The following is a 24,581-nucleotide window of genomic DNA, read 5'->3' as shown; positions in this document are numbered from 1 at the left end:
AGAAAAATGTTGTCCCATGTGTGTCAGTGAGTGGTTGAATTGGGGGGTGGGTGGAGGTGGTTGAAGAGAATGTGGGGAGAATAAAAAATGGGATTCATGTAATTTTGTGTAAAATGGGTAGTCACTGGTCGGTGGGGACTCACTATTTTGGTCCCCTTATTTAAGAATTTCTTCTGGGCTTGAGAGGGTTGTCCTATCATGAATGGCTAAAAAAAGTTAGGCCCATATTCTTTGTAGTTCAGAAGAAGGAAGGGTGATATTATTCAAACATTTAAAATCTTAAGTGAGCACGATGGTAGTTTTTTTCTCCATTAGTGAGAGGGTCCCAAAGGAGGGAACACAGTAACAGGATGAGGAGAAGTCATTTAAAACTGAAGTGGATAGGGATTTCTTCTCTCAGAGGATGGCAAATCTCAGGAATTCTCTTCCCCAGAGGATTGTGGAGGCTAGAACAATGGACATATTTAAAGAGGAGGTAGATAACTTTTTGATAGATCAGGGAATTGAGGACAATGTTGAACTGGCACAGAAGAGGTTTGGGGCAGATTAGCCATGATCATACTGAATGGCAGAGAAGGCTCGTTAGGGCCAGGAGGCGTACTCATATTTTATTGTGTTCTATGTTGTTTCATCCTTAGAATATTTATTTTGACCTAACTTATCCTCGCCTTTCACCCCACCAGTCTCTGCATCCAACACATCATCCTCTGCCATTTCTGCCAGCTCGAACATGACCTCACCACCAGTCACATCTTCTCCTCCCCACCCCAGCCCCCTAACTTTCTGCTTTCTGCAGGGACTGTTCTCTTCGGGACTCCCTGGTCCACTCGTCCCTTCCCATGCACCTCTCCCAGTCCCCTGGTACATTTGCACTGCAACCATAGGGGGTCTAACTCTTGTCCCTTCACCTCTTCCTTCACCACCATTCAGGGACCTAAATAGCTCTTCTAGGTGAGGCAGAAGTTCACCTGTACCTCTTCCAATCTGGTGTACTGCATTTGGTGCTCACAGTGTGGCCTCCTCTGTGTTGGTGAAACCAAACATAGACTAGGTGACTGTTTTGTAGAGCACCTGCACTCTGTTCACTCCGGCCATCTTAAGCTTACAGTTACTTTTTCTCTTTTAACTCTCCTTCTCACTCAGACACTGACCTGTCTGTCCTCTGTCTTCATTGCTGCAGAGAGGACAAGCACAAATTGGAAGAACAGTATGTTATATTCTGCTTGGGTAGCTTACAACCCAGTGTTGTGAACACTGAATTTCCCAATTTCAGATAACTGACACCCCTGGTGTTTTCCTCCCACAGACACTCACCTATTCGCCTATTTTTCTTTTCCCTTTGTATGTCACCCACCTCTCCTTCCGGTGGTTCCATCTACCCAAAATCCCCTCCCCATCTGGTTCCACCTAATTACCTACCAGCCTCCGTCCATCACCCCATCATCCCCTCCCCATATGGTTCCACCTATCATCTACCCAGGCTCTATCCCCCTCCATCCCGCACCCCTGCCCTGTACTGGCAACTTTACCTCTTCCCTCTCAGTCTTGATGCAGGGTCTGGACCCGAAACGCTGACTTGCAGCTTTTGTCCTCACAGATGTTGCTTCACGGCTCAGTTCTTCCAGTATTCTGTTTTCTGTTCCAGATTCCATTATTCACATTCTATTTTGTCTTCATTTATTTCCACCTTATCTATGTGCAAGACTCACCAAAAATGTTAAGTCCTTCAGAACTCAGAGTACATTCATGTGTTATATATGTAAGCCTATATTCCTGGACTGCCAAGATTATCTGAGAACCTTGTGAGGTCTTTGTAATTTTAAAATCAATGAAAGTGACATTGATTTAAATAGAAGTTGTATGGTTCATATTGTTCATAATCATGAAGTTTGCAAATAAGACTGCAGAGCTTTTCAATTAACAAGTCTCTAGTCTGCATTGAATAAACATTGGGCCTGTTGGTATTACATAATATAAAAATTAAACCATTTATTTAGGGAAATGGACTCAGGAATGTAAACATATTATAGTTGTAAACTGCTCAACTTTCATGTTTACTGTTGGTCCTTCCTGAGTTTCTTGTGTGCATTCATTCAGTATAATCATTTTGAGTACTTAGTTTTTCTTGTGACTCAAATCGTGTACTTAATATCTTTTAAAACCTTAAAGTTTATAGCTATAGTGGAATATGATATCAGTCAAAATTTTTATTTTGCACAATTTAAGGCAAGTCAGGTAATTTAAATAGGCATTCCCAAACTTGGGTTGTAATGTGGATGGCTCGTTCATGTCTGTTGTAAAATAGTACTCAAGAAATTGAACTTGCTCTCCTTTTACATTTTATATCCCCAGTTCCTTGTTGTTTGAAAAATTGTGGTTGAATATACAGTTGGATAATCTTACCTCTATGTATTGCATTTCATTTAAATGCCAATTGGATGTTGTTTAAAAACATTTTGCAACATATATTTTGTTTTATTTCATCATTTTAAAATAATGAATTTGGTCTTTTGGAGCACATTGTGTCCCAGTCACTACTATATGGAGCAATGGCAATAATGCTGAATTTAGATTGAAAATTGATTGCCTTTTTTGATTAGCTAGACTGCAGAAAAGCAAATGAAATATCTTTTCCCTGCTATTTCACATAGGGATTGTATTTATTTTTGTAATCTGTGAAAGATATTTTATTAATACGAGGTCTCTTTAAAACTTAATTTTTGGATTAAAAATCTAATAAAAATGTTGGTACTACTTTTGTTTTACCCCATTTTCCAACTTTTAAAATATGCATTTTGTTTCTGATATCTAGTTTTGAGGGTGCTTCTTATTGTTATTCTATAGCTTGCTAATAAGAAAGGCCTAGAATTTAATCAGTTGCTGCTGATGTTTGTGTTGTTCAGGACAAGGCAGTATTTCCTCATGTAGAATTTCAGTAGTATTCTCTCAATACACGAGTCTTGCATTTAGTTACAGGGGAAACTAGATTGCAAGCTTTTCTGGGCCATTTCTCCTTAAGATATACTGCATTTATTGTTAGATTTCAGCTGAACATTACACCGATTTTATCTGCTTAAATTGCTTTGTATAATGAATTATATTTTTTTGAATTGCAGAAACACAAAACTGCTGGACATTTTCAGCAGGTCAAAGCAGCATCTGTAAAAAAGAGAATCAGTGTTAACATTTCAAATATCTGACCTCTCATCAGCTATGATTGTCCCTCTTCACAGATACCGCCAAGTATTTCCAGAATGTAACATTTTCTGGAAGTAGGTCTTTAAAGCTGGAACTGTCAATTATAAACATATATATTTTGAGATTGCAGTTCTTGTGAAAAAAATAAAAATAAGTATTTTAAAAATATATTACATCTGTGAAAATGTTTTTGTAAGTTAATATTTGTAGCAAAGTTGGACAAAGGAATTACACAGCACCAAAACATTCCCTCCTTTAAAATTACATGACAATTTTATATTTAGTTGTTGGTTTTATAGCACTTCTGTTGGGAAGAAATATCACCATTAGAAGCTTTTTAATATTAAGCTTTAAATTGGTAAATTGGTTTATTATTGTCACATGTACTGAGGTGAAAAACTGTTTTGCATGCAAGCCGTACAGACCATTTCATCACATCAGTACATTCAGGTAGTGTAAGGGAAAAGTAATAACAGAATGCAGACTATGGTGTTACAGTTACAGACAAAGTGTAGTGCAGGTAGGCAATGAAATTATATTTAAGGCAGTAGGCCAGTTAAAGGAGTTAAATATTGTGTGATCTTTGCACACTGGAAAGATGAATAGTTGACTCACTTACACACACACATGACATGCTTTACCTAGTGTAATGAACCTTGTGTAAATGTTGACATTTATTAGAGGACACAGTTGTTTATTGTAAATGAATAGTGCGGGGAACAGAGGAAATCAGTGGAAGGGAAAGAAAGAGCAGTAGATAGCATGCAAGTTCTGGAGGGCAAATTGATGTTTGGTTTGCTTATCGTGTGAAGGGTCCATAGATTCAGTAGCTGTGGCAGAATAACTTTTAACTGTTAAGCATCTACCCTGTTGATGAAAATATTTTCTGTCTACTGTATAGAGTAAAATGCAGATTTAGCAGGTTAACTAAAAGAAAATAACTGATGCATTAGGGCTAAATTATGTATTAAAATATTGTGCCACCATTGGGTAGAAGAGCAGGCCATACAATGGGACTGCGTATGGTTAGGTTGATTGCTTTGAATTTTTTTTGTGATGAATGTGAGGAAAGCTGGCACTTTGATAGAGGGAAATGTTCACTTACAGTTGCTAATGCAAAAGTTGCAGACATCTAGGACAAGTTTCTTCACTACAGTAGGTGGGATGGGGGGGATGCAGGAGTGAGGTTGAGTGGTCGGGGCAGAAGTGCAATGGAAGTAACTTGAGGATTGAAGTGTCTCAAAATTTGTTGTGATCTGCTTTATACCGCACAACCATGCAATTATATGGGATCAGCCCTTGCCAGCAACTATGAAGCAGGAGGGGGAGCAACAGTAAGTTGATGGTACGTTATGGCAAGGTGGGAAGGAGGTAATGTTAGGAGCCCGTTCAATACCACAGTCAAAATTCTGGAACTCACTTCCAAACGACATCAGGAGAATACCCTGACCTTAGAGTACTGTTGTCCAAAACCAATCGATATAGTAAATGCTTTCTTAAAAAAAAATGTTGAATTCCAAGCAATACCTTGAAAATAATACACAGCACATATTGTAGAGCTAATGCGAGCATTATCAACAAGGGATCCATTATGCATCCAGTACCACAAGAATGACCAGTTAATGTAGTCTTATAAATGAACACGTTCTCATTTCCACATTCCAGAACTGTTTCCATCTTATCTTCCTTCTATTACTAACTTGATCATAATAATGGAATAAAAACACCAAAGGAACATTAAAACCACATTTATACATCCTGTCCTGAGAAAATAAACAAATATATACTCTGTGCATTTCCTTATAGCCGGTCCTCTGCGCATCCATGCCTCAATACGTGATTGGTAGAAAACTGGTGGAGGCTGTACATGGCCTTGGAAGGTGATCTCTGGCAGCTCTGGGCTTAGAAAGACTGGCTTCATACTGTACCATTTCAGCATGAGCAACAGCAGTTTGGACAATCTGGGTGATAGCAAGGGCATTGACACGGTGGGAGTGATAAAGTCACCAATGGTGTCATGCTATGAGAGGGCACCAAGTTTCTGTTCCATAAACCCACTGCTACTTTCCCCAGGGCAGTGCCATACCATTCCAAATAAAGCATTGGTGAACAGATTGAAGTGTCAAGATGCCCACAAAGCCCCTTTCCACACTAATATTGGTGCCATAATGAGAGCGGTCTGAGCTTGTGTGGCAGGAATTTGAGTTTCCACTGCTGACCTCAGGTGTGGCTTCAGCTTGTGCTGAAATTAGCTGAGACATTGGTTATCAGGTGATGTACGATGATTAGATTAGCAAGTATTGAAATAGTGCTGTTTACCACTCCCATATTGGAAAGAATTGGTTTCCATTATACACAGTCCTGAGTAAGGTTGGAGCAGGACTCCACCACCCCCCTCCTGGCTCCTTGATAGAATTTTTTGGTGAGAGAGTTGATGAGGGTAATGCAAATGATGTGTACAGTATGTGCAGTCCTAGAAGACTTGATAGGATGCCACACAACAGGCTTATCAGCAAAATTGAAACGCGTGACACAAAAAAAAAGCATTGATGACCCATGGGTATGAAGACTGACAACAGAAAGCCATGGCAAACACAATTCTGGGCTTTATCAATAGAGGCGTAGAATGTAAAAGCAGCCGAAGTTATGCTGATTCTTTACAAAATACAGGTCTGGCCTCAGCTGGAGGATTAAGTGTAATTCTGGCTGCTACATGACAGGAGGCATTAGAGAAGGACCAAACCAAAATGTACTAAACATGTCCTGCACTAAAAGACTGCAGTTACTAGCATAGATTAGTGAGTTTGGTACTCTTTCCATTGGAGAAGAGAAGGCTGAGGAGACATTTGATAGAAGTATATAAAACGATGAGGGGACTGGACAGAGTGGACAATGGGAGGCTGAGCCTTAATAGTGAATTATGTGTATTGATAAATGTTCTTCTGCAGGCTGCTTCATTGAAGTACCTTCTCCTGCCCAACCCCATCCTCCACCACCCATGCTGAATGTTTCACCACATCTAGATTATGCCTTTAAGTTATTTTGTAGTGTGACTATGTCTAAGCTGATATCAGTGAACCAATTTAAGTGAAGGGTTGCCTTCATCTTCACTTTCTTGCTGTTCAATCCTGTCTGTGGGCAGATTGGAGTTCTTGCTGGCTGCAAGGAGAAAGGCACAAGTATAGGGTTATGGTAGTGGAAGGAGATAGAGCGAGTGCATCCTTATACCATTTACATCTTGTAAAATAGAAGAAACTGTTGGATGAGACTGAAGTGAATGTGGAAAGTATTGCCTCTCAGCACATGGTTAATGGTTGCAATCCTACAGTTGGCCACAGATTTTGTAGACCAGTTATGGCCAGCGCCCTCTCTCCATTGAAGTGTTATGATTGTGTTTGTTCCTTGTTTGTTGCTACTAGTGGCAGTGCTGCATCACTATAGCTTGCAAGGTTGAGTAACGTGTATTATGGGTGATTAGGATATTGTCCAGCATGGTTGAATAGCTGGAAATGTGCGCAAGTTGTGAAATATCAGTGTGAGATTAAGATTGCTATGTATATGTGGTGAAACAGATGAAGATTAGGTCCTGATTTTTGTGGTTCAGTGCATTAATAAATGTGTGAGCCTAGTGGTACAGTTGGAGTGAGATGAAATTTGGAAAAAAAAAAATTCACTGATCCTAATCAAGGTGGATATCGTTGACCTTCTTTGCATCCAGACCTTGGGACTGTGCTCTTCACTTATGCCTGTCTTTTCCCATCAGAAAAAGTACTGTAAATTCTGAAATAAAAACGAAAATGCTGGAAACACTCAGCAAGTCAGGTAGCACCTGTGGAACCAGAAAGAGTTAACATTTCAGTTCAAAGATCCTTCATCAGAATTCGTTCAAAGACTCTGGGAAGTGGGAAAGAGTTTTGATGAAGGGTCTTTAAACTGAAGCATTAACTCAGTTTAGTCTTTTACAGTTACTGCCTGACCTCTTGAGAGTTTACAGTATTTTCCGTTTTTATGTCTCTTTTATGTTAGCATGTGCAGGGAGAGCCTCCTGGATCTTGAAGGTACAGGACACATTTCTTTAGCCTGTCGAGTAGGACTTCCTGTGGAGAATTGGAAAATCTGGTTGGTCAGACTCACTGCTGTTTTCTCATTTCATCCAATAAGCTATAAGTGCTTCTGGAATGAATTACACTGCCGTTTCTACTCACAAGGCAGTTCCACTTTAGGTGTAGACTGGCTTTAATCAGCAGAAGTTGGTTTAGCTAGTCATTCATGAAGTTGGGTCCTATGATTCAGAACACATTAGGAAAGTTGTGATACTGCTGGAGAGGGTGCAGAGGAGATTCAGCAGGATATTGCTTGGGATGGAAAGTTTCTGTTATGAGGAGAGACTGGGTACTGGGGTGGAGGAGGTTAAGAGGGGACATGATTGAGGTACATAAAATTATCAGGGGTATAGATAGACTGCAGGAAATTATTCCCTATATCATAGATATATAAAACTGGAGGGCATAGATTTAGGGTAAGGATTAAGAGATTTAGAGGGGATCTGAGAGGGACCTTTTCCACCCAGAGAGTGGTGAGTACCTGGAATACACTGTCTGAGAGAATGGTAGAAGCAGAGGCACTGACAGCATTTAAGAAGTGTTGCAACAAACACAAATCACTTTGGCGTGAAAAGCTGTGGGCTAAGGACTCGTAGATAGGATTAATCTTGATGGGTTCCCCACTGGTCAGCATGGATGTGATGGGCTGAATAGCCTGATTCCATGCTGTATGATTCTGTGACTATTTGATGTGTGATCACTACAAATTGGTGGAAATCATTAAAACTGCAGATGCTGGAAATCTGAAATAAAGAAAATGCTGAAAATCCTCAGCAGGTCAGACAGCATCTGTGGAAAGACAAACAGAGTTAATATTTCGGGTCAAAGACTGTTTGGTTACTGAAGTTAACACTGGCTGGATTCAGTCATATAGATGAAATCGTGTTGCTTGAAGTTGTGGAAATACTTCTGTGTCAATGCCTTAACCTTGTACTTTGAAATTAGTTTAATGTTACCATATGTGCAAAGTTGCACCAGAAAGAAAAGACAATTAATATGGCTCTGCAGAAATTGCAGATTCCACCTTATTAGGCCTTTACAGCATTGGGCTAGATTATCTGACCTAGTCCTGCTTTCAGAATGTCTGACCATCTCAGAGACTCTACTCCTGGGGTCTCAGACATCCCTATTGGTCACACCTTGGGCTTGCCATTTCCCACACAATCCCAGAAATCAAGATTAGTCTGTTTTTACAGCAGATCCTGCGAACCAAACCAACTGTATCCCTGGTTTAGAGTAATGAATTGCAGAGATGTGCATTAATGGACTTTTCCACAAAAATCAGAAAGAATCATGATTATACATTTAATTTGCATGTTTTATTACAAAGACCAGAACTAATCATGAATTTTTGACCTTTGGAGACCAGATTAACCAAAAGCTCTTCTGCAGTTTTCCATTAATTGCTGTTGATGTGATTTTCTTTACATCTGTAATATTGGTTATAGTATTAGGTAATTAGGGAAATATGTGCAATTTAATCTATGGAAAAGGATGTTGCAGTATCAGTGTTGGTCAGGTGCTAGTGGTCAAAGATGGCATCATTTCATTTTAATTTTCTTCCCTTCATTAGCAGTTTATGCCAGAACTGATCATCTTGGGAATTGCAGGAACAGACCTGATTTTATCACATTTGTATTCCTGTCTAGTATGCTGCTGATAAAATTTAATTTTTATTCAGGCTGTGTACTGTAGTCCTCAAAGGATTTGTGTGGGCTGTTCAGTTAATTAGCTTGAAACATTAATGCTGTTAGCTGTAAGAGCTCACATGTCACACATGTGTTTGGTGTATAGTGCAAATTCAATTGGAAAATTCTGTTAAATGATCACAGACGAGACAGATTTGTCAGCTTGCTTAAATGCAAGATGAGCAGTTTGTGTCAGTTTAATTATTAGTCAAGTGTGAAAATGAGTTGAGGAACACTGCAGGCAATCCCCGCATTCCGGCCGTTTGGGTTACGGAGATTCACCCTTAAGAAATTCACAAATCACTACCCAAAAATTTGAAGTACAGAATAAAATTTGCTTTTACAGAACTTGTGGGGAAAAATAAATAAACACAACTGAGAAAGAAACAACAAGTTTTGTTAATTTTTATTTTTAGTCACTCAATATCACAATGTATTAGGCAAGAAATTGGGAGTGTAAATTGGGAATGGATGTTCTCAGGGAAGTGCACAATAGAAATGTGGAGGTTGTTTAGAGACCACTAGCATGGAGTTCTGGATTGTTTTTTTCCACTGAGACAGGGAAAGGATGGTAGGGTGAAGGAATGACCATGGTTAACAAGAAAGGTAGAACATTTCGTCAAGAGAAAGAAGGTAAGATACTTAAGGTTTAGGAAGCAAAAATCAGGGAGGGCTCTTGAGAATTATAAGGTAGCCAGGAAGAAGCTTAAGAAGGGACTTAGGAGAGCTAGAAGGGGCATGAGAAAGCCTTGGCGAGTAGGATTAAGGAAACCCCCAAAGATCTCTATACATGCGTGAAGAACAGGAGGAAGAACAGGAGGACCACTCGGGGATAAAGGGGGAAACATCTACCTGGAGGCAGAGGAGGTAGGGGAGGTCCTTAATGCTTCAGTGTTCACCAGGGCGAAGGACTTTGATGAATTTGACGTTGGTGTAGAACAAGCTAATGTGCTGGAACATGTCGAGGTTAAGAAAGAGGTAGTGTTGGAGCTTCTGAAAAACATTAAGATAGATAAGTCCCCGGGGCTAGACGGGATATACCTCAGGTTACTATGGGAAGCGAGGGAAGAGATTGCTGGGGTGTTGACAATGATATTTGCGTCCTCCCTGGTCACAGGAGTGGTACCAGAGGATTGGAGGAAGGCAAATGTTGTTCCGTTGTTCAAGAAAGGTACTAGGGATAAACCTGGGAATTATAGACCTGTGGATCTTACATCAGTAGTGGGCAAACTTTTGGAAAAGATTCTTAGGGACAGGATTTATGAGCATTTGGAAGAGCATAGTCTTATTAGGGATAGTCAGCATGACTTTGTGAGGGACAGGTTGTGCCTCACAAGCCTAATTGAGTTTTTCAAGGATGTGACAAAACAAATTGATGAAGGTAGAATGGTGAATCTTGGGGTCCAAGTTCATAGATTAAGTCCATAGATTAGGTGGTTAAGGAGTAAGGTGTGCTGGCCTTCATTAGTCGGGGGACTGAGTTCAAGAGCCACAAGGTAATGTTGCAGCTCAATAAAACTCTGGTTAGACCACATTATGTGTTCATTTCTGGTTGCCTCATTATTGGAAGGATGTGGAAGCTTTAGAGAGGGTGCAGAGGAGATTTACCAGGATGCTGTCTGGATTAGAGAACACGTCTTATGAAGAAAGGTTGAGCGAACTAGGGCTCTTCTCTTTGGAGCGATGAAGGATGAGAGGAGACGATAGAGGTGTATAAGATTATGAGAGGCATAGACAGAGTGGACAGCCAGTACCTTTTTCCCAGGGTTTAGGGGAGATGTCAGAAGTAGGTAATTTTACACACAGAGTGTTGGATGTCTGGAACTCACTGCTGGGGTTGGTGGCAGAGGCTGATACAATAGGAACATTTAAAAGACTGTTAGATAGGCACGTGGATGTAAGAAAAATGAAGGGTTATGGGCTGTGTAGGAGGGAAGGATTAGATTGATTGTGGAGTAGGTTTATATAGGTCGGCACAACATTGTGGGCCGAAGGGCCCGTACTGTGCAGTACTGTTCTATGTTCTAAAACTGGGGGGCAATAAGATTTGGATATGACATCTCTCTGTTGATTGGGTTGGCAGTCACAGCCAAGCCCCTCCTTTGCTGCGACCTCTTTGGTCCGAGGACATGTGAACAGATGAATCAGAGTGCAGTGCTGCTGTGCTCTTTGTCTGTGATCTTCATCAAACGGGGAAAAGGTCTTGGGAGGAAGCTGCAAAGATTAAAAAAAAATGAATTGGAAGAATCATACTTGATAGAAAGGCTGAGAGTGGAAAAAATTGAGGTAGAGAAAGATAGGACATTAGAGTTTTACTTCCTTGTTTGTGTTTCTTTGAGTGTACAATAGGCTTGCATTATTATCTGAAGATATGCGGTTTGCTAACCAGTTCTGGCACATTTCTAGTCACAACCACTCCTCCCCTCCCCAGCACCCAACTTCAAAAGATTGGACATCTTTGTTGATGTATTGCTTCCAGTTAATATTTAAATACAACATGTTAAATGTTTTCAAGCAACCAAAGCACAGGCTGCTGCGTGTGTTAAATTATAATGATGGACCTGATAATTACTGTCATGGAAAATAAAATATGTCTGATTAATTCTTCCTTTTTCCTTTCATTAAAATGAATAAAGACAGCAATTTAACCCAAATTATGAGCTTTTGAATCGTCATTTAGGATTGCTCTAAGTGATGGGGTGGGGGTGGGGGGGGGAAGAATCCACTGTTGCATCGTGGCCATCGTATGAATTTGTCCTATATCATCAATCTTTGTTATGGAAGAACTCTGCATGTTTTCATGATTTCAAGTTGGTCAGTGCCTGAAAATATATTCAAGTGTGCCATAGTATGACTCTGTAACTTTTTAACATTACTTGACAAGAACAAGCTTACAAGTTGGCTTGTTAGCATATCATAAAAGAAGAGAGCTCAGCTTAAATAAATATCACAGAATTGCAGAAAAATCACGACACATAAGGCCATTTGGTCCATCAGGATTGAGCCAATTCTATGCAAGAGCAATCCAGCTCGTCTCACTACCCTGCCTTCTCCCCATAACTCTGCAATTTTTCCTTTCGAGTACTTAATTATTTCCCTTTCAGAAACCACCATTGAATCTGACTCCATTACCCCTCCTGCTGTGCATTTCAGATTCTGCTGCAAATGTTCTTTTTGTCATTTTTGGTTCTTCTGCCACACACCTTTATTCTATGCCCTCTGGTTCTTGATCCTTCTGATAATGTTTCAGTGAGAACTACCCCATCTTCTTCAGTTCAAACTGAATATCAGGAAAAAGAGATGAAACATGGAGTACTATAATACAGTAGGTTGAGTCCCAGGCTTTTCTCTATCACAGAATAAATCACTGACTCAATGGTTCTTTGAAATTAGGTTTGGATTGGTGGGAGAATGGAATGTAATTTAGCTCAGTTTTATTGAGAAGTCATCAAGTGCTTCACACTTCTGTAAGACAGTGCTGGTGAGGTTGTCTTTTTAGAGTTTTCTGTGCAGTGTTAAAGCTGGCTAAGAATAAGTCCTTTCTGATGATGCTCAAACTTGCTTTCTAGTGATTTTATTGTGGCATTAACAACAGTCTTGGAAATGTTTATATGTCAGAGCAATTTTTAATACAGTCTCCTGATTGCTCTGTCTGAATTTGTTTGAGGAGTTTTTCTTTAACTGTGAGTAGTTTTGAATTCAGCAGCTTGAATGGGATGATGACTACAATTTTAAACCTCAACCATATAAAATTCAAATCCACTTTGATGTCTTCTGACATTGTTGTTCCTGCACTAAAATTGTTACTCCAAGAGATTTAAAATACCTTAATCGTAATTCACCTCCCATCCTCCTCCCTTACCACCATCCAGGGACCTAAACAACTGTTCTGGGTGAGGCAGAGATTCTGGTATACCTCCTCTAACCTCGTCTAATGCATTGGTGCTCTTGATGTGGTCTCCTCTACATTGGAAGACCAAGCATAGACTCAGTGACTGTTTTGCAGAGCACCTTCATTCTGTCTGCAATGGCCATCTTGGGGTTCCGGTTGCATGCCATTTCAACTCCCCTTCCTATTCCCACACTGCCCTCGGCCTTCTCCACTGCCACGATAAGGCCAAACACAAACTTAAAGAACATCATCTCATATTTCACTTGCATAGCCTACAGCCCAATGATATAAGCACTGAATTTTCAATTTTCCAATTTCAAGTAACCCACACTCCCTGTCTTCCTTTCCCACTCCTACTGGTCAACCGAGGTTCTCTTTCCCTTTGTTCCTCCCCCCCCCCCCACCCCACACCACCCCCGCCCCAGGCTACCTAAATCAGTTGCCCTCCCCTACACCTCTATCTGTCCATTATCCACACACCTATTCACCTGTCTTTCTTCTCCTTTGGCCTACTCTTCTAATCCCCTCCCTGATTTGGTTTCATTTGCCCATCATCTCCCTTATCTATCTGGTTCCACAATACCTTCCAGCCTCTGTCTCTATCTTCGTCCTCCCTTCTTCTCGCCTGTCTCCATCTTCCCAATATTTTTCCTTATCTTTTTCCACCTGTTACCCACCAGCCTCTGTCTCTAAACTCTTCCCTACCCCTTCTCCATCTGCCCATCATCCCCCACCTCACCTGGTTCTACCTAACACCTATCAACCTCTGTCTCAACCCTCCCTCTCATCTCTTTATACTGGTTATCTCCCCTCTATGCTCTCAGACCTAATGAACGGTCTTGACCCAAAATGTCAACTACCCCTTTGCCTCCACAGATGCTGCCTGACCTCAGTTCTTCCAGTAGTTTGTTTTTTGCTCCAAATTCCAGCATCTGCAGTCTCTTGTGTCCCTTTTAATTGTAATTCAGTTCAACTACAGCTTGCTTTTCAGTGCTGGATTTATCAAAAACAAAAAGGAATATTGTGAAAAATTAATTGTAATTTTTAATTTGGGTATTTTCTTTCTATTTGGAAGTATCACGAGTCTTTGCCTTTTATTAACTAATTTCCTCATAGTGAATTATATTTTTTGTAGAGCAGTTGGTCTGTGGTTACATGCAGCAAAGCACTTGTCATTTACTGTTGGAATAGAAAACTTGTTTCAATGATGACTTTTGCTCCATTTTACTAAATTGTTTGAAGCAGTAGTACATGTTTGACTGAGTGGTAGTTTGCTCGAGTGGTGACAGAGAAAACGTGGTGATAACAGAATCTGTCAGTTGGTTAAAATCCTCAATGCCCTGGAGCGAGGAGTATGTATATTGTAGTGATCTGTAGCTATTAGTGGACATGTTGGAATAAGTTTCTTTCATTGGACCATGGATAAAGGTATTCTTTCTGGCAATTGTTTATGGATTTCTATGCCTAATTGTATGCCATTCTTTGGTGATGGATAGTGTAGAGTTGCAATAGAAAGTTGACGGTACTGAGTGAGACATCTGAATAAGCTCTTCAATTCCATTATGCAGGGTACTAGAGTATTATTATGAATATGAGTACATCAAATAATGCATTATGTAATCGTGCAGTCATGGTGTTAAGTTCAATCAAGTAATGTAGATTTTTGCCATTGATGTTTTTCTTGCTTGTCTGGTCATTCTGATCATTTGTTTACAGTACTCTGTACATTGATACAATTAGTGTGTGGGTGAGAACATTCTAAGTATCAGCTGATAAGTGGTTACTAATTTCTAGTAAAGGCACTCTGAACAGTTTATTGCAGCCAATATGATGGAGCAGTGGAAAATACAATACCCTCCTCAGAAGAGATTTTGGTTTAGAAATAATAGCATAAAACCAAACAAAGTTCACATGATGACAGCTTGCTTTGTTCAAAAGAACACAGAAAGGAGGGACTTCTCACCCACTGTTTTAGCTGCTTGGCTCCTGACTAACTATTTTATCTTTCACTGTCCTATTAATAACAACTGAGCAACCATTACGGTCTTTATTTTCAGCTACACAATCCAAAGAATCTGTTTCTAATCCATGCCACTCAATAAGATTAAATTTAAAACAAAGAGAAACAGATACAGAACAAAGGCCTGGAAATTTTGTCACACAGTACAAGGATTTTATATGATAAAGTATTTTTAGAAAGCAATTGTGTGCATTGTGCACTAGTAGCACATTCTGGAAGTTAGGTGCAGGTCATTTGCCCAAACAGTACAATATGCACAGGATCTGCTGGGCATGCACATTGACATCGAATGGTGTGCATTTGCAAGAAATTGTACTGGGCAGATGAGACTTGCAAACAATAACCTCACTCTACAACCAATCAAAGTAAGTTTCAAATAAGAGTCGGAATTTGCTTTGACTTTCATTTAAAGAGCTGAACTTTATACGGCCAGCTGATGGGGATTGATGGTTGCCCATCTCTTCCAGGTGTGTGTTTACCTTATATCTTCTGAGAGATTATTTACCCTTCTCCCCTTGCCAATGTTCTTGGCCCCAACCTACCTGATCATCTTCCCAGCTCCTTTGACACTAGCTCCCCAACAATCATCTGATATCTCCCTGATCAAATCTTGTAGGGTGTATTATTTGTTTGACCATCTCTACAATAGGATCATTGTTACATGACCTTCCTGATCCTTTCCTAACCTTCCAACATGCTGGCTGTCTCTCCCTCCTCTGCAATGATCCCATTCTTCCCCTCCACACCTTACCCCTCCCACCCCCCCCCCCCCCCCCCCTGTCCCAATTATCTTCCCATCCTCAATTCGTTCCTTCCATGATATTCACCAGTCTACTCTGACAGGAGTTTGCAGAGGAGAAACTTTTATGCCCATTTTCTTAACTATTTCGCCATGCACAAAATCTTAGGGAGCCTCCTGATAAGATACCTGCGGAACCCTGTGTAGTGCTATTTTAGCAAATATATTTAGTCATGGTACTGTTTCTAGGCCATGATATCTCCACTTGGCAATGTTCTTTGTCACCTTTCTTGATTAATATTTTTGAACTTCAGTAAGTGATGCATTGTACGTATATATCAATTGAAATGCTACCCTTACATTAGTTTGTTGAAATGCAGCAGTTTATAGGCATAGCTCATCATATTTCAGCTTCCAGATTTTTGTCCCGTAATTGCTTTTACTTAATCAGTGTGATAAATAACAGTGCTGATTGAAACAGTTCTGTTCAAGGCATATCACTTTTTCCTCTATAATGTAGTTGAGTGCTTCTTGCTTATTGTCATGTCCTGTTGGATCTGCTCATTATTGGTTTAATCTGCTTTCATTAGCCTTCTGAATGTATGTGCAGACCAGAATAATGGCTTATCCTGATTGCCGCCTTCTGTCCTCCTTCATCTGATGAATCAGTGCTCCTCTATGATGAACACTTAAAAGAAACATTGAAAGTAGCAGGGCACAGAATAATCTCTGGATAAGGGACTTTGATCATCACCACCACTGAGTGAGTTGGTAGAGTCTTGAAACACATACTTACCAGATCAGATCTGTGGTGGATAGTGAGCAAGCTAACATGAGATATACATCTACTGAACGATAAACCTCCTTGACCTTGTCCTCACCAAAATACCTGGTAAAAATGACCAACCCATAGTCCCTGTGGAAACAAACTCGTATGTTCACCCTGAGAGCACCCTCTTTCCTTCCATCGTGAGGTCAGAAGTATGGATGTTTGGTGATGATTGAATACTTTTCAATTGCATGTCCAACTCCTTGTAAATGAAGCAGTCCATTTCCAAATGCAGCAGGATGTACACAATATTCAGGCTTGGTAGCTAATATGTGACTAGAGATACATGCATCACAAGAGTACCATCAGCGACTGTCTCCTATGAGAGAGGGTCTAACTACCTTGGAATTCAGTGGCATTATCATCACCAAGTCCCCCATCATAAATATCCTAGATGTTATCTTTAACCAGAATCTCTGCTGGACCAGCCAAGTGAATACTATGGCTACAGGGACAGGTCAGAGGCTGGGTATCCCACAGTGAGTGACACACCAATGTGACTCAACAATTCCATTCCACTATCCTCAGGGCACATCAAGAATGTGATGAATACTCTCCACTTATCTGGCTTAAGGAGCTCAGTGCCATCCAGGACAAATGGCCTACTGGCTTGGCACTCATTCCTTCCACCACCAGAAAACTGTGGCTAAAATATATACTATCAACAAAATGCACTGCAGACACTTGCTTAGGATACTCTGGCATAGCCTCTCGTACACGCACCCTCATCAATCAGGAAGACAAGGGCGTAAGGCATATGGGAATGGTGCCCCCTGTATATCCCTCTACAAGTTGCACGTTAACTCCACTTAGAAATATATTGCCATTCCTTCATTGTTGCTGGGCCTGAATCTGTCTACCCAACAGCACTGTGCAAATAGTTTCACCAGAAGAACTTCAGTTCAAGAAGTGGACTCACCTCTACCTTCTCGAGTGTATATAGGGATGAATAGTAAACGCTAGGCCTGCTAGTACATCTTGTATCCCAAAAGATGAATAAAGAAAACTATTTTCGCAAATATCAGTGATTAATATAAAATAATGTGTCGTTTAAGTGTAAAGATAACATACACTGTAACCCACACTACTTAGACACACTAAACTAAATTAATTTGTGTTTCAGACTTTGGATTCAGTAACATCTTTACACCAGGACAGTTGCTGAAAACATGGTGTGGGAGTCCACCGTATGCAGCTCCTGAACTATTTGAAGGAAAAGAATATGATGGCCCCAAAGTGGATATTTGGGTGAGTTTTAAAGACTAATTTTATTTTTCATACATACTGTCTTTGACATCTTTTAGTTTGCTCTTTGATAAGTTGCTTTGTCCCAATTATTCATGTAATCTGCATTCTTTTATCGTTAACTCCTTGATGAATTAATGTATTATTTCAATGTTTGTCTATTGAAAGATAATTTTGTTTTACTGTATAATCAAGGAGCAAAAGTATTTCTCACTACTGCTGACAAATTGAGGTGATTAATATCAATTTTTAAGTTGATTGCAGTATTCTCATACATTGCATTCAGAAACTTTTCTCCACCCTCTCCCGCTGTCCCTGGTACTGTCTTTTTCACATTTAGCACTGCATTAAATAAAACAACTTCTATATTTCACACAAGAAAGTAAGATTATCAAATTACAGGCAATACAACTTTTCTTCTGAATATATGACAAAAGTTTTGCTGATTCTATGTTTGTAGCACTTTTAGAGAAATGTGTCATGCCATCAGTTTCATACTCAACCCAGTAATCTCAACCTCTTTGTTATGCTTGCAGTTCCCTGAAAAATGTGAAGTATGTAGCTAATTTCATCTTACTGAAGATGGAGATGTTCATCTAGCTGAGTTGATGGTGTAAGACTCATTAAAGTGTTGTTGAGGAGTCTGCATTTTTATTTTACATGTTCACACCAGATATTAGCGGCAGATGAGAAAGAAAGAACAGAATAAATAGTCAAATACAAAGTATGAGTTGTGGTAATACGATTCATCTCATTATATATATTTTTTCTTTCAGAGCTTGGGGGTGGTGTTATACGTGCTGGTGTGTGGAGCCCTACCGTTTGATGGCAACACACTGCAGAACTTGCGGGCCAGGGTACTAAGTGGCAAATTTCGAATTCCATTCTTTATGTCTACAGGTAAGAAAAGTGATTTTGCATGAATCAGTGAATAGAAATGGGGCCTTAAAATATTGATGGAATTCTGAGCTACAAATTTTAAGGGGTAAATCCAGTCATGAGGATATGATTAATACATCTTGATTCTGAGATTTTATTAACATAACACTTTGAAAAAGCATCCTTTGTGATTGAACATATTTAGGAATTGATATAATCTTTTATCCTGTTTAGCTATAATAAGGAAGCAATTGCCAGTATGTTTTCATTTGTGTGTGTGATTTTAAACTAAATCCCTTTGTAGTTTCTGCAGATGCAAGGAGTAGATGTAGATTCTTAGGATATGTTTGCCTTTTACAGTTTAAAGATGTGGAATATTACTAATAGTGTGCCGCCTTTATGTTTGATGGAAATATTAACTATTAACTAACTAAACTGGCACTTCTGTATGTTAGAGAATTTTGAAAGTTGCTTTGATATGAGGTAATTTTCGCTATTAACATTTCCATAATGTGAAGGTAATTGCTTTGCTGAGGGTAAAAAAATCTAAAAATATTATTTTAATCAAATATGTATGATGCTATTTCAAAAGTAGACATTGTAGTTTATTGTTTAAGTGGTTTCTTCAATCTTGTCAGCATTTATTGACAATGTTGGGGATGGTATTCATAATTCTCAGGGTTGGAAATTTAATCATGTGATGGACCAGGTCTTACTGGCCTGATCATTTGCTCAGAATAACCACCTGTGGTCTTCACATGCTTGTCCTTACCGCATCAAGATGTGGAGGCTTACAGAATCAGCATCAGGTTCATGATCACTGACATATATCATGAAATGTGTTGTTTTACGGCAGCAATACAGTGTAAGACATAAAGACGTAAAAATTACTATGTTACAAAAATAAATAAGTAGAGCAAAAGAGGGAATAATGGACCGTTCAGAAATCTGATGGTAGAGGGGAAGAAGCTGTTCCTGAAATGTTGAGTCTTCAGGCTTCTGTACCTCCTCCCCGAGGGTAATAACATGAAGGGGGCATGTCCTGGATGGTGCCTTGAGGCACCGCCTCTTGAAGATGTCCTCGATAGCTGGGAGGGTTGTGCCCGTGGTGGAGCTGGCTGAGTCTACAACCCTCTGCAGCCTCTCTTGATCCAGCACATTGGCGCCTCCAACCAGGCAGTGATGCAACCAGTCAGCATGCTCTCCACTGTACATCTGTAGAAATTTGCAAGAGTCTTTGGTGACATACCAAATCTCCTCACACTCCTAATGAGGCAGAGCCACTGGCGTGCCTTCTTCATGATTGTCTTACCTTGCTGGCGTAAAGCATCCTGGACAGCAGCATGGTTTTGAACCACAGCAGGACCTTTGGCTATGCACTAAGGAAGTCCTGTCCCCCAAAAGCTTTGACAGTTGGCACCTGAGGCTTGTTGGCATCATTTTACAGGTTTTAAATGTTACTAACATTCAGAAACATTTAAACTATTAAAAATTGAAGTAAATAATTAAAGCAAATTAAAAAAGATGGTAAAGCACACAAATAATTAAGCTAAATATGTTTTTAGGAAAGCAACCCTACCCTGTGCCTCCTAGTCCATAGCACCACAATCACCATTGAAATCAGTTGGGTCTCAGTGTAATCTGGCACAGGAGCTGATAGACAGTTTCCCTAGTACAAATGTTGGGGAACCTCAGCAAGATGGCAGTTTGCTATTGGATCAGTGGCAGTGTAATCTGATAGATTTAGTATTCTGAATCTAAAAATAAGTCAGAACTTCTACATTTGACAATGCATGTGCAGTAGTGTCAAACCTAAAACACTTAAGTGGCTAAGTGCCTGTGATTCCATTTGGAGCTGTCAGCATTAAACACCAAAATCTGATTCATTATATTTGTTAATTATTTTGAGATGTAAGAAAGGTTCATTCCATTTTGAATACCAATTTGATTTGCATGGTAGATAGACAATGATTTTCAACTACAGCAGTTGTATTCAGTGTTCCATTTCAGAATTTTAAGTGTGGCCTAAAGTGACATCTACATAACTTGCTGGATGTTGAGCTCTTGGTTGCAGCCTATAGATGCATATTTTTTTCAGAAGGCACAAAATTGATTTCAGAAAAGATATTTGGAATCTTATCCTGTATTTGAGAAAGTGAAAAACCAAATATCTAATCTCAGCATTTCTCAAATAAGCTAGGGCAAGACTAATCTGAGTCGTCTTGAGTCACCTATTTCTTTCATTTTACCAGGGAATGGATTTCAGCAGATACAGAGAAGATTATTGCATGTTAATGATGGTCAAGCAGGGCGGAAAGTGTCTGGTCTTAATAGAGATGAAAGTTTAGTAGCCTGGAAATTTGGAAGTGGTTTATCATCCAGGAAAGTTAGAACCAAAGAGTTTCTGGAGACCTTGGCAAGTCTAATGGCGAGAACTGCTTTGTTCTGTTCTTGTATTGGCGTCTTGGCCACAGCCAGCAAGATAGAGAGTCTGGTTGTTAGATGGACGGGAAGGCAGCTAACAGTGCAGAGGTGATTCAGATGTAGATAGGGGAGGGTAAGGGGGTGGTTAAAGGGCAGGGAGAAGAAGGGAATGGGACAAACATTTTGGGAGGGCAGAGTTGTACATGAGATATCAGTGGGGGGAGTTAAACATGTTTTCGGGGTTGGAGGAAAGAGGAATGAGAGCATCGCATCAGAAATATGGGAAGCTGATGAGAAAGAGAGATGGAGATAGAGAGAGGTGGATTTGGATTTCAAATTGGTATTTAATTGGATTGAAGGCAGGAACAAGTTTGATGGTACTGGTGTTCTTGACCAGGTAGTCTATAGGCTTTCATTCTCTATGTCCACATGCAAAGAATTGACCACCAGAAGTTTGTTGGAGCTTGTGGAACAACCATTTACAGTAGTCAATACTTTCAGAAAAGGAGTCATGTTATAGCAGAAACACCATCTCAGAATATCACTATTTTGTGTTTAAAATTAAGCTGTGAATATTGTTGCTAGCAATATTTTATAATTTATTGGTTTTAAAATTTCCTTTAGTGCTTTTACGGATGTTACGTGTGATTGTAAATGGTAAAATTATATAAACTGAATTCAGAGTGCTGCAAAGATCTACCCCAGCCTACTTAGTCTTTTGTCATAGCTGAAATTTTCCTGTCCTGGCAACATCCTCAAATTTTCTTTTTACTCTATCCATTGGAATCTCACATATATACTTGTGTACAGAACTGTACCTCATATTCATGCCATGGTATTACTACTGTTAAGCAATTTTATTATAGCCTCTCTGCTCTTGTGTTCTATGCCTTGTCTAATAAAGGAAAACATCCGTGTGCTTTTTAATTCTCTTATTAATCTGCTCTGCTGTTTTTAAGGAACTGTGGATATGAATTCCCCAGTTCTTCACATCTTTCTGGTACAACAAGGCAAGGAAATGCACAATAAATCCTCCCATTTATTGTGTATTTCCTTTCATTGTTGCACCTCCCCAAATGCATTACCTCACACTTCTCTGGATTAACTTCCTTTCACCACTTTTCTTCCGGCTGACCAAACTGTACCTTCCTGTAGTGTAAAGTATCCCCCCCCCCCCCACTGTCAAAAATAAGGGCTATTTTCTGTCATCTACATTCAAGTCTAAATCATTGATATATATCACAACAAGCAAAAGACTGATTACTGAGCCCTATGAAACTCCATGAGTAACTACTCCCAGTCACAATCGCCTAATTTAAATTATAAATACGTACTTGTATTGAATACACATTATTCTATAGGGTATTAATTCAGCATTCAATAAATTAGCCTAAATATATAGACCATTGTTCTTAATCTACCAGGCAATGTTTCCATTCTTTGTGATAGCACCCTTATTATGTCATAGTCTCCATAGTCTATTGGAAGCAATAGTGTGTACAAGTCACTGGCTATATTTGACATTGGTTAGCACACTGGCATTAGTACAGCAATTGTAGAATTAGTTATTGTGGTGTTGGGTAGCTCTTAATTTTATTTGAAAGCAGACTTTGCCTTCCTGGCCACCGTAATTTATTTTGATCTATCTGATTTAGTTAATTTTGACATCCTGTCTGATCTGTTGTGTCCTTTTAGTATTACAGAAACATTCTTGTTCTTCTTTGAGCTTTTCTCTCAAACAACTTATAAAGTCATTGTTATTTCATAATTTAATTGTCAAATTGAATAATGTTAGTAAAGGAATTCAAAGTATTGGTAGAAATACTTTAAAAAGGTACTAACTGGTTGTTGGAGTACACCGGGTTCAATAATTTATATCTCTATTTAGATGTCGTTACAATCCCTGTGACATTTTTTATAATGTCTCTTGCTATTATAACTGTTAGAATTTTCTTTGCTAGAAGTGCCATATAGAATTCTGATATCAATAATAAAATCATTAGTATTGGCATAGAAGTACGGAGTGTTCTACTGAGTCATACTGAACAAAAAGGTTCTGGATTTCTGCAAGTCCTAAAATTTGCCAGGTTCCATAAAGAATAATTTAAAGACTGACAGTTATTAAACTTTTTGTCTGATCTGAGGGTTTAAATGAAAGAAAAGCAATTGGAATTCCAGTTTACTTCTCAGTCAGTTTACTGTTGTTGGTATTGTACTGGCCACTCCACTGTACAGTTTATGTTATAACATTTTCTGAAGTTTCCAGTTCTTGAATTTTTGAAAGTGTCTGCCATATAGCAAAATTTACAGTTTTTTTTTCAACATTAGAAAATTTTTTCAAGCATCAATTAATGTTTGTGTGTTTGGTAGATTAGAAATTTCCTCCGATATTCTAGGCTAATTGCATAACACTTAATATATTCTATGCTCATTTCTATTAACTTTTCATGAATTAGAGTGCTTTAGAGTTGGTGCTGGATTTACAAAGAAACAAAAGTCTAGGTAAAACTTAGAAAACATCTTTATTCATGTTCAATAAAATAATTTTTTTATAATTAAATTGTCAAGTAGGACATTTTTAAAGAGCAACATGTAAAGAAAACTAATTAGTGATTTTTCCAGGGAATCATTTGTGGTTAGGGAAATCTAGGTCAGTTAGGATTGGTCTTTTCATTGATCTGAACATCAATTTTAATCAGAGATGTAAATTTAATTCCAGATTTGCAACGAGGAGTTCCCATTTGCCTTCATCTAAATATATTTCTCTGGTTCAGTAATTAAACAGTTGGTTCACACCTCCACAGTTGCTTCCAGATATTAATTATTTCTGGTGCTTGGCACTGTACCCTGTTGACTGATACAAGTCTGCATTGTCAATACCGTTGGTGATAAAATTGCTCTGATTTCCATAACTGCAGAGTAGAGCTCTGATGCTTTTGATTTTACTGACAATGTAGATTTTATTATTGCTATAGCATTTCAATTGGATGGAAACTTCCTGGTAATGCCTTTTTTTTTTACTTATTTACTGCACACTTTGCTTTATGTTTCTCTTCCAATTATTGTTCTGACTGTTGGAAAAGGAGTCAATGAGGTTTCACAGGATTATCATACATCATCATTTACCATAAAATTTCTACATTTGTTGACTTGGTAACCTTTTAATTCTATAGTATTATTACAAATAATCCATTCTGCTGCTGATATCAGAAATACAAAATAAAAGCTATCTTTTGAAAGTTCAGAGAAGTCTCCTTGGAAATGCATCATTGTTTTCAGGGGTTGTACGTGAATAAAATAATGTAAACAACTGTTATGAATAAATTTGGAAACATTTAATAATATTTAGTATAAAATTACTTAGAAACTGCACTGTCTAATATTCAGAAGATTTTTTTTGTGTTTGAAAATCCACCAACTTCAATGTTTTCAGAGTTTTGCAAGTTGTGGACAGTATTTTAAAATGGAGCTGACTTCTCAGTATAACTCGACATGCATTACTGTCAAATATTATTTCTGATATATTTATATCATTTCTTTTAATGCCTCTAGATCTTAAGGTGT

At 38.9% G+C, this 24,581-nt stretch overlaps 1 protein-coding gene across 3 annotated transcripts in view; it reads left to right on the top strand.

Annotated features, from left to right (window-relative positions):
• The window catches only part of sik3 (SIK family kinase 3), a 244,102-nt gene that overhangs the window by 159,480 nt on the left and 60,041 nt on the right, over positions 1 to 24,581 (top strand). For all 3 annotated transcript variants that reach the window (XM_052039992.1, XM_052039991.1, XM_052039989.1), the window contains exons 5-6: positions 17,593 to 17,717; positions 18,491 to 18,614. In XM_052039992.1, coding sequence (XP_051895952.1) covers positions 17,593 to 17,717; positions 18,491 to 18,614 — 249 coding nt within the window. The remainder of the gene's footprint in view (positions 1 to 17,592; positions 17,718 to 18,490; positions 18,615 to 24,581) is intronic.

The sequence above is a fragment of the Pristis pectinata genome, chromosome 27 (genome assembly GCF_009764475.1).
Source record: "Pristis pectinata isolate sPriPec2 chromosome 27, sPriPec2.1.pri, whole genome shotgun sequence".
In the NCBI taxonomy this organism is placed as follows: Eukaryota; Metazoa; Chordata; class Chondrichthyes; order Rhinopristiformes; family Pristidae; genus Pristis; species Pristis pectinata.
This window is presented reverse-complemented; position numbering and strand designations above follow the sequence as displayed.